The following is an 11,699-nucleotide window of genomic DNA, read 5'->3' as shown; positions in this document are numbered from 1 at the left end:
TCGCCCAGATCGCACCTAACGCGCGCCTAATCGCGCCACTAAACAAAGAACGCGCGGTGACGGCCGGGCGGGCGGGCGGGCGTCGAGGTCCGGGCGCGCTGCGCTGTCGCCATCGATCGCACGCGGCACCCGTTGGAATCTCGCGCGCGGCCGGGGGCGGCATCCGCACCAGCACCGGCACCTTTGCTTCCATTGGAAGCGCAAATGTCTGCTCCTCCCTCCTCGTCCCCCCGCGCCCTCCGCTGCACGGATTACTAGTTTCTTATTGGCACCAGATCGGAAAGGGGGAGGAATTAATTGTGGCGTCGGGTGGCGGTGAGATCTGATTTAGATTGGCCGATTATCCCGGTTGGTAGCAGGCTAGCAGCAGTCGGTGGCGGTGCTGGTGCGTGGCCTCTGTTCTTCCCCTCTGTGCTCCGGGAGTGCACAGCGCGGGTTCTATAAATACTGCTCAGATCTGGAAGGCCTCCTCGTCGTCCGCCCAGAGTCTAATCCGATTCAAACCGCCCGTTCCCCGTGTCTGTCCGAGCCAAGCAAGCCGAGCCCAATCCCCTGCGCCAGCTGCTGGGTGAGCGCCCCGCCCCGTCCCCGTCCCCTCCCTCCGCCCTTCCCACGCTTCTTCGTTGCTCGCTCGCTCGCAATTGCGTGATCGCTTTTGGTCCCGCCCCGTTCCGGTGCGTGATTTTTACCTGACGCCTGACGCGTGTGGTTTGGGTTGGATCTGGGCGGAACCAGGTGCGCGACGCGATGGCGCAGAAGGAGACCAATGGCAGCAACGGCGAGCACACCACCTCCCGCCCGCCGCCGACCCCCTCGCCGCTCCGCTTCTCCAAGTTCTTCCAGGTGAGAGCGCGATCTCCGCCGCCGGATCTCCCTCCCTCGCCGTCTGGTCTGGCGGGCTCGCGTGGTCCGGATCCTGATCGCCGGTGCCGAATTGCTGTTTGATCCAGGCCAACCTGCGGATCCTGGTCACCGGTGGGGCGGGCTTCATCGGCTCGCACCTCGTCGACAAGCTCATGGAGAACGAGAAGCACGAGGTACGCGCGCCCTGACTGAGATCCCGTAGCATAGCACTTCGGTTCTCGTTGGTTTGCGGGATCGGCCTGCGTTCATGTGTTGGGTCAAACCCATTATGATGGGGGGCGTCTAGATCTCATCCGAGTGATAAGGCCAGGAACTGAGTGGGTCTAGATCTGCTTGAAAGGGACGTTAGTTGGAGATAATTGTGCTTCCCAATCTCTGGGGAGCAAGCTTTCGAGTTACATTTTGCATCATGTGGGGGCAATTGATGTATTAAGCTATAGCTGGAAGCTTTGCTCGAGCATTGAGTACTTCTGTGGATCTGATTGGTAATGTGAGTGATCACTGAATTGAGTGAGATCCAGCAGCAAATCGTGCATTACTTGATAGAGCTCAAGCTATATCATGACTGTAATTCAGAGTGTTATTTCGTGGATCTGTTTGTGGCTTTGAAAGATCACAAAGATCCACTGGCAATGCTTTAGAGATCCTGTTAGAGGTACTTCATTTTGAGCTTCCTAAGATAGTTGTTGACTCATGTGGAGTGCTGTTCTAAGGATCGAGGGCTATTTACGGTAGTGTTGTTTCATGCTTCATAGTTCATGCTGCTCTAAATTTGTGTGTTATAGGATCCTTGTTACAGATCCTGCATACCATACATTTTTTCTTAACCCTGTTCTGCTGTGTCCAGGTCATTGTTGCTGATAACTTCTTCACTGGTTCAAAAGACAACCTGAAGAAGTGGATCGGCCACCCAAGATTTGAGCTCATCCGTCACGGTAAAATAACTACTAGTTAACTACGCATTGCCACAAATTCAACTATGTTGGTATTGTTTTAAGTCTTCTCTTTCATAGGATCCTGAGTTATTGATCTTGGATAGTCAATTGGAAATAAAGTGCTACTTTTTTATGTTGTCTCTATGTTAGCCCTAACGTGTCCTTTGTTGTTCGTTTAATGGAGGTTAATATTTTCTAACTATATTATTGAAGCCTTAGTTGTTGACTAGTACTGTACTCACTTGTAAGCTGTAGTTATTTTAGTCTTTTTTCAAAGGTTCCTGAAAATTTGAATCATGGTTAGTCAATGACAATTGAAGTACGATGCAATTATTGTGCCATATATTCAATGCTTGTCCAATAGCATGACCCGAGTTGTCTGTTGACTGAATTAACTTTCTTTTTCTCTTAATTGGTCATTGACTATTGATTTGGAACTTGCTAATGACAACTCATATTCGGAGTACAAGCATGTGCATTCAAGTTATTTTTTCTGACACTGGTTGTAACTTTCTTCATTTCTGATCATGAAAATGTGATGACGGGACAGATATACTCAAATTGATAGTATTCATCATGTCATCATGAAAAAACAGTTTAATGAATACCTAGTCTCAGTTGTTTCGTTTTAAGTATATTTTCTTCCTAATGAGTCATGAGTTATGCTCTTATGCTGTAAATTCTTCCTCACTGTTTTAGATGTCACCCAACCGCTGCTTGTGGAGGTTGACCAAATCTATCATCTTGCTTGCCCTGCTTCCCCAATCTTCTACAAGCACAATCCTGTTAAGGTATGCAAGTTCTCTGTTCTGTGATAAGTATATCATTTCTTTGTTTTTCCTGACCGTTCATTGTATTGAAATGTCTATAATTTCCTGAACAGACCATCAAGACTAATGTTATTGGGACCCTTAACATGCTGGGACTTGCAAAGAGAGTTGGAGCTAGGTTGGTAATCATGCCTATTGATTCTTCCAATGCCTCCATGTGAAAAAGCTGTATTAAATGGAATTTATGTTCATTTGCAGGATTTTGTTGACTTCGACCTCTGAAGTTTATGGTGATCCGCTTGAGCATCCTCAAACCGAGGCCTACTGGGGCAATGTTAACCCAATTGGTAATTTTGTTCGTCTGGCAAATGCAATATATTTTCCTCTGCTTTTCAAAATTTATTTTCAAGTTCTCTTACCATTTTGATTTTTTTTCTATCAGGAGTCAGGAGTTGTTATGATGAGGGTAAGCGTGTAGCAGAGACACTGATGTTCGACTATCACAGGCAGCATGGCATTGGTAATACTTTGTGTACTTAAACTTGACTATTAGCTCATAGCCCTTTTTGTTCCATTATTACTCTGGGATGATTTTTCCTTATTAGTATTTGTCATCCATGTCTGCAGAAATCCGAATTGCCAGGATTTTCAACACGTACGGGCCTAGGATGAACATTGATGATGGCCGTGTTGTTAGCAACTTCATTGCTCAGGCTGTTCGGTAATAATCGTTGGATTTCTCCTATTTTAATTCAGCTTGTGTCCAGATGGTTTTGGTGGCTTACCTTTTTTTTTTCACAATCTTCTAGTGGCGAACCCCTGACTGTGCAGAAACCAGGCACACAGACTAGGAGCTTCTGCTATGTTGCCGATATGGTTTGTCTTCCATTGCATTTTCAAAATTGGATTCATAATTTCTCATGGCTCTATCAGTGCATGATATAGACAACTACATCATTTCAATGTAGGTTGATGGTCTTATTAAGCTGATGAATGGAAACAACACTGGACCGATTAACTTGGGTAACCCAGGTAAAATTCATCTCTATATTTACTTTTGTTGACACACAGTTGTCAGTGTTATAAATTTGTCATAAGTATTCCAATGTTAAAGATGTCAGGCTCCTTCTTTCTGCTAAATGGCTATATTTATTGTGTAGGTGAATTTACCATGCTGGAACTTGCTGAGAATGTGAAGGAGGTAAGCTGGATATTATATAACTGCAAACCTTTCTTTTAAAGCTTGGTAAATCTTGATGGTTTACTGACATGCCTGCTTTGCAGTTGATCAACCCAGAAGTGACAGTGATGATGACCGAGAACACTCCTGATGATCCTCGCCAGAGGAAGCCAGACATCACAAAGGCCAAGGAAGTTCTTGGGTGGGAGCCCAAGGTCGTCCTGCGCGACGGTTTGGTGCTCATGGAGGGTGATTTCCGGGAGCGCCTGGCGGTGCCCAAGAAGACCAAGGCCTAAACCGCCCTGTGTTTGGCGAGAAGGATATCCAAGGGGGGAGCATACTCATAGTTGGGTTCGTCATTATTCGTGGCCGCATTTCATTACGGAATTTGAGTTCCAATAAACTGAATACACATTTGTCGTTCACCTTGAAAGATTGTACTATTAGAATTCCCATACAGGGCCGGCCGTTTTGCGTCTCTCTGCTCCCGCAGATCTTGTTGTACTTGTGTTTGTAGCCTGTGTACTCCTGAATCGATTATAGCAATGTTGATGCCATTTTGAGCTTTGTTCCATCTTGCTGCTGCTGCTGCCTCAGAGTAACCAACCAGCTTGGCATGGCTAAACTGCACACTTTGTTTACTGGACAAAAGTCCTGCTAACATGACAATACCTTAACAGGAGTACAGGACAAAGCGGCCGTTGTCTTGCAGAAATCTGACCGAACCGTGTTTCGGCAAACGGAAATCCCGGTGGCCGGGTGTCGTCTGGAGAAAATAGAGAAAATTCCCTTCAATACCATTTGAAATTTAGCTCATCCCTAATGGCACTTGTCCAACAAGGCCTTGTTTAGATGCGAAAAATTTTAGGTGTAAAATATTGTAGCACCTTCATTTATATTTAATAATTATTGTCCCGTTATGTGCTAACTAGACTCAAAAGATTTGTCTCGCAAATTATAGTCAAACTATGTAATTAGTTATTTTGTTTAGTTACATTTAATATCTCATGTACGCATTCAAAGCTTCGATGTGACGAAAAATCTTATAAAATTTTGGAATTTTGAGTGCATCTAAAAATGCTTAAGATGACACGAGTAGCAGAAGCTGCGAAGTACGGAGTAGTACTCGTAACATGCAAGCGGTGGGGGGTCGTGCTGAGATCTGATTGCGATTCCTTGGGTGCTAGGCAGTCAATTCGTGCACAGATCGTGCCGCGGAACGCCCAGAACCTTCCTTTTTGACCTTTCGTGACAGGAGCTTCTTTTGCCCCGATTCAAGACTATTCTCAGTGCTGGGACACCATGCCCTTATTTAGGTCCCGTTTGGGAGGGTTTCTGGAGCGGCTTTACGAGCGGCTCCGGCTCTAGGCGAAACCCTCCCAAATGTTTATTTTGTAACCGGCTTCACGTGTGAAGCTGGTCCTGAAGCCATCGGCGGCTTACACAGGCAAGGTGAAGTCATGAAATTGTGGCTTCACGCGGCTTACACATCAATCTAACAAGTGAAGCTGTTTTGCCAAACATTTTCTAAAACGGCTCCAACTCTACCAGAGAAGCCGCTCCATCTGAGGAGCCGGAGCCGGAGCTGTTTTTGGAAGAGCCGGAGCCCTGCCAAACAGGCCCTTAGTTGCAAAATTCAAAATTCCAAAACTATCATATCGAAAGAAAATCTTATATGCATGGAGTATTAAATTTAGATAAAAAAAATTGTATAGTTTGCTTGTAAATTGCGAGATAAATTTAATGAGACTAATTAGACTATGATTAGACACTAAATTGCTACAGTACATATGTGCTAATGATAAATTAATTAGTCTTAATAAATTCGTCTCATAGTTTACAGACGAGTTCTGTAATTAGTTTTATAATTAATTTATATTTAATACCTCAAATGTAAAAAGATTTCATTTCAAAAAATTTATGAGAGCAACTAAACAAGTCACAGGTTGGCAGATTTGACTGCGCGTTAGGCACGGTGAAAAACGAAGCAGGGCGCGTCACGAAAGTTTCCTCCCGCGTCGGTCGCGTGACGCCGTGACCTAACGATGGAAACAGCAGCAACGAGCCACGAAAGCCCACGACGCCCCCACACCCACACGGGGTGGGGTGGACCGTGGCCTGAGCCTGACTCGAATGGGGCAATGAGCCGAGCAGATCTGGCTGATGAAGCGAGCAACGAATGATCCAACGCTTCCGTCCCAAGCGAAGCGGCCCGTTGTCCGACCCAAGCACGCCGTCAGGATATGTCGGTGACCCAAGAACTAAGCATGGCCTAAGAAGACGACGGGGCTTACTACAGTTTAAGCGCACAACAGAGGGGCCGTTTATTTCCCAAATCAAAAAATTTTGGGTCTCACATCAACGATTTGACCAGATATCGGGAATATTTTTCGGACACTAATTTAAAACTAATTTCAGAACTCACCTGAAAACCGCGAGACGAATCTTTTGAAGCCTTTGACCGCATCATTAGCACATATAGGTTACTATAGCACTTATGACTAATCATGCGCTAATTAGGCTCAAAAAATTCGTCTCGTCGTGTATATCCAAACTGTGTAATTAGTTAAGTTGTTTATCTAAATTTAGTGCTCCATGCATGTGTGCAAATTTCGAAGGCACAAACAGGATCGCGTCGCTAACCGTGTAGAGTCCGTCCCAAAAAGAAAGAAAAATAATCAAAAAAATCTCGGAATCACCGCTGAGATTCGCGTCGTGTGCGAGAGTCTGCGAGCCGCCGGAGGCGCCGCCTACCTACCCCCGTCACGCTCCGTCAGTCCGTTGCTGAGCCGTGGCCTGTGGGGCTTGGGCGCTGGCGACGGGGACGAGATGCTCTGCAGTCTACTCAGTCACCGACGCGTGGACCCGACGGGCGTTTGGGCCCACGTGCAGTGACGGTGTCGCCCTCCAGTCGGGAGCTGATTCCGGCGACGGGGACACCGCGGCCGCGAGTCCACCACCGCCAGGCGCCAGCAAGAGCAGCGTGCGCTGGACGAAACAGACGGCGTGTCCCCGCGGCGAGGCGAGTCTGGAGCCAGGACTAGACTACTAGCGCGGCCCGCATTTAAGCGAGCCAGCCCCGGCCCCCTCCCTCCCTCCTCCCGATCTCCACCCTCCACGCCCACGCTTCGCCCCGCTGCTCGTCGCGGCAGGCGTCATCTCATCACCGCCACCGGCCGTGGTCCCCGCCCGCCCGCCCGCGCTCGCCAGCCGCCTCGTCCCCCGACGAGGCGCGCGCGACCGCCCCCTTCGGCTCCGCGACAGGCTCTTCTCCCCCCGGCTCGGCTCGGTTCGGTTCTGCCGCCACCGCGGCGCTCCCGGATCTCGGCGACCGCTTCTCGTAAGTCCCCTGCTCTCGAATCTGATCGTGCGAATTCCACGGTTGCTTCCGGGCGGTGCTCGTTTCGGCTTCGTTGTAGCGGCCAGCGCGATAGATCTGATTGATCCTCGCGGCCCGCGTCAGTGAGGGAGCGTGATCCCTGCCGGGTTTGGAGTTGGTCGCCGGCGATGCCGTTCGGTCGTTGCGGCCGGATAGTCGATGGAGTTGGCTGCCGTTGCGTTGCGTGAGCTGGTTCGCTAGATTTGTGTGTGGATCATGGTGGACGCGCGCCTTTCAATTTGTTAATTGCCTGGGCTAGGATATTGTGGTGAGCGCTGTCTGACTTCTGCTTATCTTCCTGAGTTAATGATCCCCTTACTGTTAGAGTTAACGACTCTTACTGCTTGAGTTAATGATCCTTAGTAATCGAGTTATTAGTTGCGTAGCATGGAGAACTCAAGCTGGCAATCAGCGGGCAAGACCATTAAGCTGACGTGTCTGATTATAGAGAATATCTATGCTAAAGATCCTTGTTCATTTCATATTATATTCTAGTACTACATTTGCTAATACTTAATTAATTACATGTTTTCTAGTGATGGTTGTCTTCATTTTGTTATTTTTTATTATTAACTTATTATTTCTACTGATGCAACCAGGTATCTGCTTTGTACATGTCAGTTCTTTTTTGCCTGAGAATGTTGCTTGTCTGTCTTTTCATTTCCTCAACTTAAGCAGATGAGGAGTCACTGTGACTGGACACCTGATCTCATTGTGCTCTGTACAAATTAACAGGTCCACTGATTAGCAGACAAAGATGGCGACCTACGAGCCCAAGAACATTCTCATAACCGGCGCTGCTGGTTTCATTGCATCACATGTGGCAAACCGCCTGGTTAGGAACTATCCACACTATAAGATTGTTGTCCTCGACAAGCTTGACTACTGCTCCAGCCTAAAGAACCTCAACCCTTCACGGCCTTCACCAAATTTCAAGTTTGTCAAGGGTGACATTGCAAGTGCTGATCTGGTCAACTACCTTCTGATCACAGAGTCGATTGACACCATCATGCATTTTGCTGCTCAGACTCATGTGGATAATTCCTTCGGCAATTCATTTGAGTTCACAAAGAACAATATATATGGTACCCACGTCCTGCTGGAGGCTTGCAAGGTTACTGGTCAGATCAGGAGGTTTATTCATGTCAGTACTGATGAGGTGTATGGAGAAACTGATGAGGATGCTGTGGTTGGTAACCACGAGGCATCACAACTGCTTCCAACAAATCCTTATTCAGCTACAAAAGCTGGGGCTGAAATGCTTGTGATGGCATATGGAAGGTCTTATGGTCTTCCTGTGATTACCACTCGGGGTAACAATGTGTATGGGCCAAATCAGTTCCCTGAGAAGCTCATTCCCAAATTCATTCTTTTGGCCATGAGAGGTCTACCTCTTCCTATTCATGGAGATGGTTCCAATGTCAGGAGCTACCTGTACTGTGAGGATGTGGCTGAAGCTTTTGAGGTGGTTCTTCACAAAGGAGAGGTTGGACATGTGTATAACATTGGTACTGTGAAGGAGAGGAGGGTGATTGATGTGGCCAAGGACATATGCAGGCTCTTTGGCTTGGATACTGAGAAAGTCATCAGGTTTGTTGAGAACAGGCCCTTCAATGACCAGAGGTACTTCTTGGATGATCAGAAGCTGAAGAGATTGGGATGGGCAGAGCGCACACCATGGGAAGAGGGATTGAAGAAAACAATTGAGTGGTATACCACCAATCCTGATTACTGGGGAGATGTCAGTGGTGCACTGCTCCCTCATCCAAGGATGCTGATGACTCCTGGTGTTGATGAAAGACATAACTGGACTGAGGAAATCAAGTCTATATCTTCTTCACCAGTGGAAGCTAGCACAACAGCTCCTGCAACCAATACCCAAAGCACCACCGATGCCCCTCAAAAGCATCCCTACAAGTTCTTAATATATGGTAGGACTGGATGGATTGGTGGCCTCCTTGGGAAGATTTGTGAGAAACAAGGGATACCATATGAGTATGGGAAAGGACGCTTGGAGGAGCGTTCTCAGCTTTTGGAGGACATTAGAAATGTGAAGCCGACTCATGTTTTCAATGCTGCTGGAGTCACTGGGAGACCGAATGTTGACTGGTGCGAGACCCACAAACAAGACACTATCCGCACCAATGTTGTAGGCACCTTGAATCTTGCAGATGTTTGTCGTGAGCAGGGTTTGCTCATGATCAACTATGCTACAGGCTGTATATTTGAGTACGATGCTAAGCACCCTGAAGGGTCTGGAATCGGCTTTAAAGAGGAAGACACACCCAACTTTACAGGTTCCTTTTATTCCAAAACTAAAGCGATGGTAAGCTCACTTTTGTCTTTTCTTTTATCGTGGGATTTCCTTCTACTGCTTCATAATGCCTGGAAGTTAACTTCTCTGCTGTTAATTGTGGTGCAGGTGGAAGAACTATTGAAGGACTATGATAATGTCTGTACTCTTAGGGTAAGGATGCCTATATCATCAGACCTAAGCAACCCTCGTAACTTCATCACAAAGATAGCTCGTTACGACAAGGTGGTGAACATTCCCAACAGCATGACAATTTTGGATGAGCTTCTGCCTATCTCCATCGAGATGGCGAAGCGGGACTGCAGGGGCATATGGAACTTCACCAACCCTGGTGTTGTCAGCCACAACGAGATTCTGGAGATGTACAAAAAGTACATCAATCCTGAATTCAAGTGGACCAACTTCACCCTGGAAGAGCAGGCCAAGGTCATAGTTGCACCTAGGAGCAACAATGAGATGGACGCATCTAAATTGAAGGCTGAGTTCCCTGAGCTGCTATCCATCAAGGATTCTTTGATCAAGAATGTCTTTGAGCCAAACAGGAAGGTCCCTTCTAGCTGAGGATTTATAGGCGGTTGTTGAGGTCCTTTGTATTTGTTATCGTTGGACACTAAATTAGCTAAATGTTGAATGGTGGTTCGTAGTTGTGGTCGGTTCTTTTTGGACAGTGGCAGGCATACCTCCTCTCCTTTATCGTTCTGTTGGATCATGTTTTTACAGAACAGGTAGATATTTCTTAGATGTTCTATATAATGGCTAATAAGCTGAGGCGTGGTTATCGAGATACATGTAGGTTGTCATCCCCTAGCATAGCAGCATCTTCAGTGATTATCCTCGCTACGATAATCTTGTGTTTTGTCTACCACTGCATGGTGATTGCTCGATGTTTTTTTTTTGTGGGGGGGGGGGGCATTCGGCGAGCTTTGGCCTTGTTTGGTTCCTACCAAGATTTCTAGCACATGCAAGTTGAGAAAAAATCTCGCATGCATGGAGTACTAAATGAAGTCTATTTGCAAAACCTCTTCAGGGATGGGTGTAATTTTTCGCGACGAATTTAATGAAGGTAATTAATCGATGATTGGCTATAATGCTGCGACAGTAATCATCTTCTAATCACACGGTCAAAACCTCATTAGATTATTTAGGGTCACTAGTGCGGGGGTTCTGAAGTTGATTTTATAAACTGATTTTGTTTGACACCGTAATTAGTAGTCAAAGTGTTGATTTCCTAGCATGCTAGGAAACCAAACAAGGCCTTTATTGATCTGATAAGGTAGTTACATCATAAACAAATGTATGCAAAAAGGTGAATCGCTTATGGTCAATTGGTTATTATTGGTGCATTGTGACTTGTGAGACCTTTCACCTTTGGTTGCCCGCTTGCCGCAAATGCAAATCGGCAACAGGTGATGTAGAGCGCAGCTGGTCGGAGGATCGGCAGCGAACTTGCACTGCTGGCTGCGCGGTTGCATCGCTGGTGGCTGTTGGCTGCACAGCGCACCGCCCTGGGACGGATGTGCACCCCTGACGAAGCCCTTCCGTTGCCGGACGCCCCGCACCTGGCAGGGCGAGGGTCGCAGCCGCACGAACCCGCATGGCTGTCAGGCGGCACCGTCTTGCGACCGTTTCTGCTGTTTCCCTTAGGTCAGGACACCTCATGCAAGCTAACATGATCGGCCTGCCTAATAGCGTACCATTACCACTTGTTTACTGAAATGTATCTTGCCTAGTTCGAAAACCATGATATAATAATAGTAGTCGCTGGAATAACCCTAGCCCGTCGTGCGTTGTTTTCCTGCTAAGTTAGGCCGGTATAGCAAGAAGATTATTAGTTCACCAAGGGGCACGCGTCAACGCACTCGCCAATCAAACCTCCAGAATAAGTAATCAGAACAAAAACTGCGAAACGAAGATTCCTACTCACTTCGTCCCAAATTAAATTAGTCATTTTGACTTTTATAAATGCATAATTTTTTCTATGCATCTTGATATATATCATGTCTAGTTACATAGTGAAACCAATATATCTAGGAAACCCAAAACAGCTAATAATTTGGGATAGAGGGAGTAAATCAAAGCACCACAGGAACACATCAATTAAACCGACAATCCCTATTATATTACTATATAATTCCAACCATCAGAAAAATCGCACGCAAGCTGAAAAGTGTAGCACTCCCAGAATATTAAAACATTGTGCGATAAAACTGAAGCAATAATGAAACAAAAGAAATGTTTCCACAAACCATAACCAACT

At 46.6% G+C, this 11,699-nt stretch overlaps 2 protein-coding genes across 2 annotated transcripts; both read left to right on the top strand.

The window, feature by feature from the left end:
• Positions 1-77: 77 nt before the first annotated feature.
• On the top strand, positions 78-4,323 carry LOC120688347 (UDP-glucuronic acid decarboxylase 6-like). Its single transcript, XM_039970635.1, has 13 exons — positions 78-568; positions 736-843; positions 951-1,037; positions 1,712-1,799; positions 2,499-2,590; positions 2,683-2,747; positions 2,828-2,916; positions 3,012-3,089; positions 3,197-3,290; positions 3,379-3,445; positions 3,538-3,601; positions 3,730-3,770; positions 3,854-4,323. The coding sequence occupies exons 2-13, from the start codon at positions 748-750 to the stop codon at positions 4,043-4,045; spliced, it is 1,053 nt and encodes a 350-aa protein (XP_039826569.1). The 5' UTR covers positions 78-568; positions 736-747; the 3' UTR covers positions 4,046-4,323.
• A 2,364-nt stretch (positions 4,324-6,687) lies between these two features.
• On the top strand, positions 6,688-10,228 carry LOC120687999 (trifunctional UDP-glucose 4,6-dehydratase/UDP-4-keto-6-deoxy-D-glucose 3,5-epimerase/UDP-4-keto-L-rhamnose-reductase RHM1-like). Its single transcript, XM_039970119.1, has 3 exons — positions 6,688-7,089; positions 7,864-9,454; positions 9,551-10,228. Exons 2-3 carry the CDS (start codon positions 7,886-7,888, stop codon positions 10,001-10,003), a joined length of 2,022 nt encoding a protein of 673 aa, XP_039826053.1. The 5' UTR covers positions 6,688-7,089; positions 7,864-7,885; the 3' UTR covers positions 10,004-10,228.
• The last annotated feature ends 1,471 nt before the right edge of the window (positions 10,229-11,699 follow it).

Source organism: Panicum virgatum, chromosome 9N, assembly GCF_016808335.1.
Source record: "Panicum virgatum strain AP13 chromosome 9N, P.virgatum_v5, whole genome shotgun sequence".
Classification (NCBI taxonomy): domain Eukaryota; kingdom Viridiplantae; phylum Streptophyta; class Magnoliopsida; order Poales; family Poaceae; genus Panicum; species Panicum virgatum.
This window is presented reverse-complemented; position numbering and strand designations above follow the sequence as displayed.

What these genes read in the sequence shown, in the direction of transcription:
- LOC120688347 (XM_039970635.1), top strand. Translation starts at nt 748, where the DNA reads ATGGCGCAGAAGGAGACCAATGGCAGCAACGGCGAGCACACCACCTCC. An exon ending in GCAAAGAGAGTTGGAGCTAG is followed by an intron (nt 2,748 to 2,827) that starts GTTGGTAATCAT and finishes GTTCATTTGCAG; the next exon opens with GATTTTGTTGACTTCGACCT. An exon ending in GATTAACTTGGGTAACCCAG is followed by an intron (nt 3,602 to 3,729) that starts GTAAAATTCATC and finishes TTTATTGTGTAG; the next exon opens with GTGAATTTACCATGCTGGAA.
- LOC120687999 (XM_039970119.1), top strand. Translation starts at nt 7,886, where the DNA reads ATGGCGACCTACGAGCCCAAGAACATTCTCATAACCGGCGCTGCTGGT. An exon ending in ATTCCAAAACTAAAGCGATG is followed by an intron (nt 9,455 to 9,550) that starts GTAAGCTCACTT and finishes ATTGTGGTGCAG; the next exon opens with GTGGAAGAACTATTGAAGGA.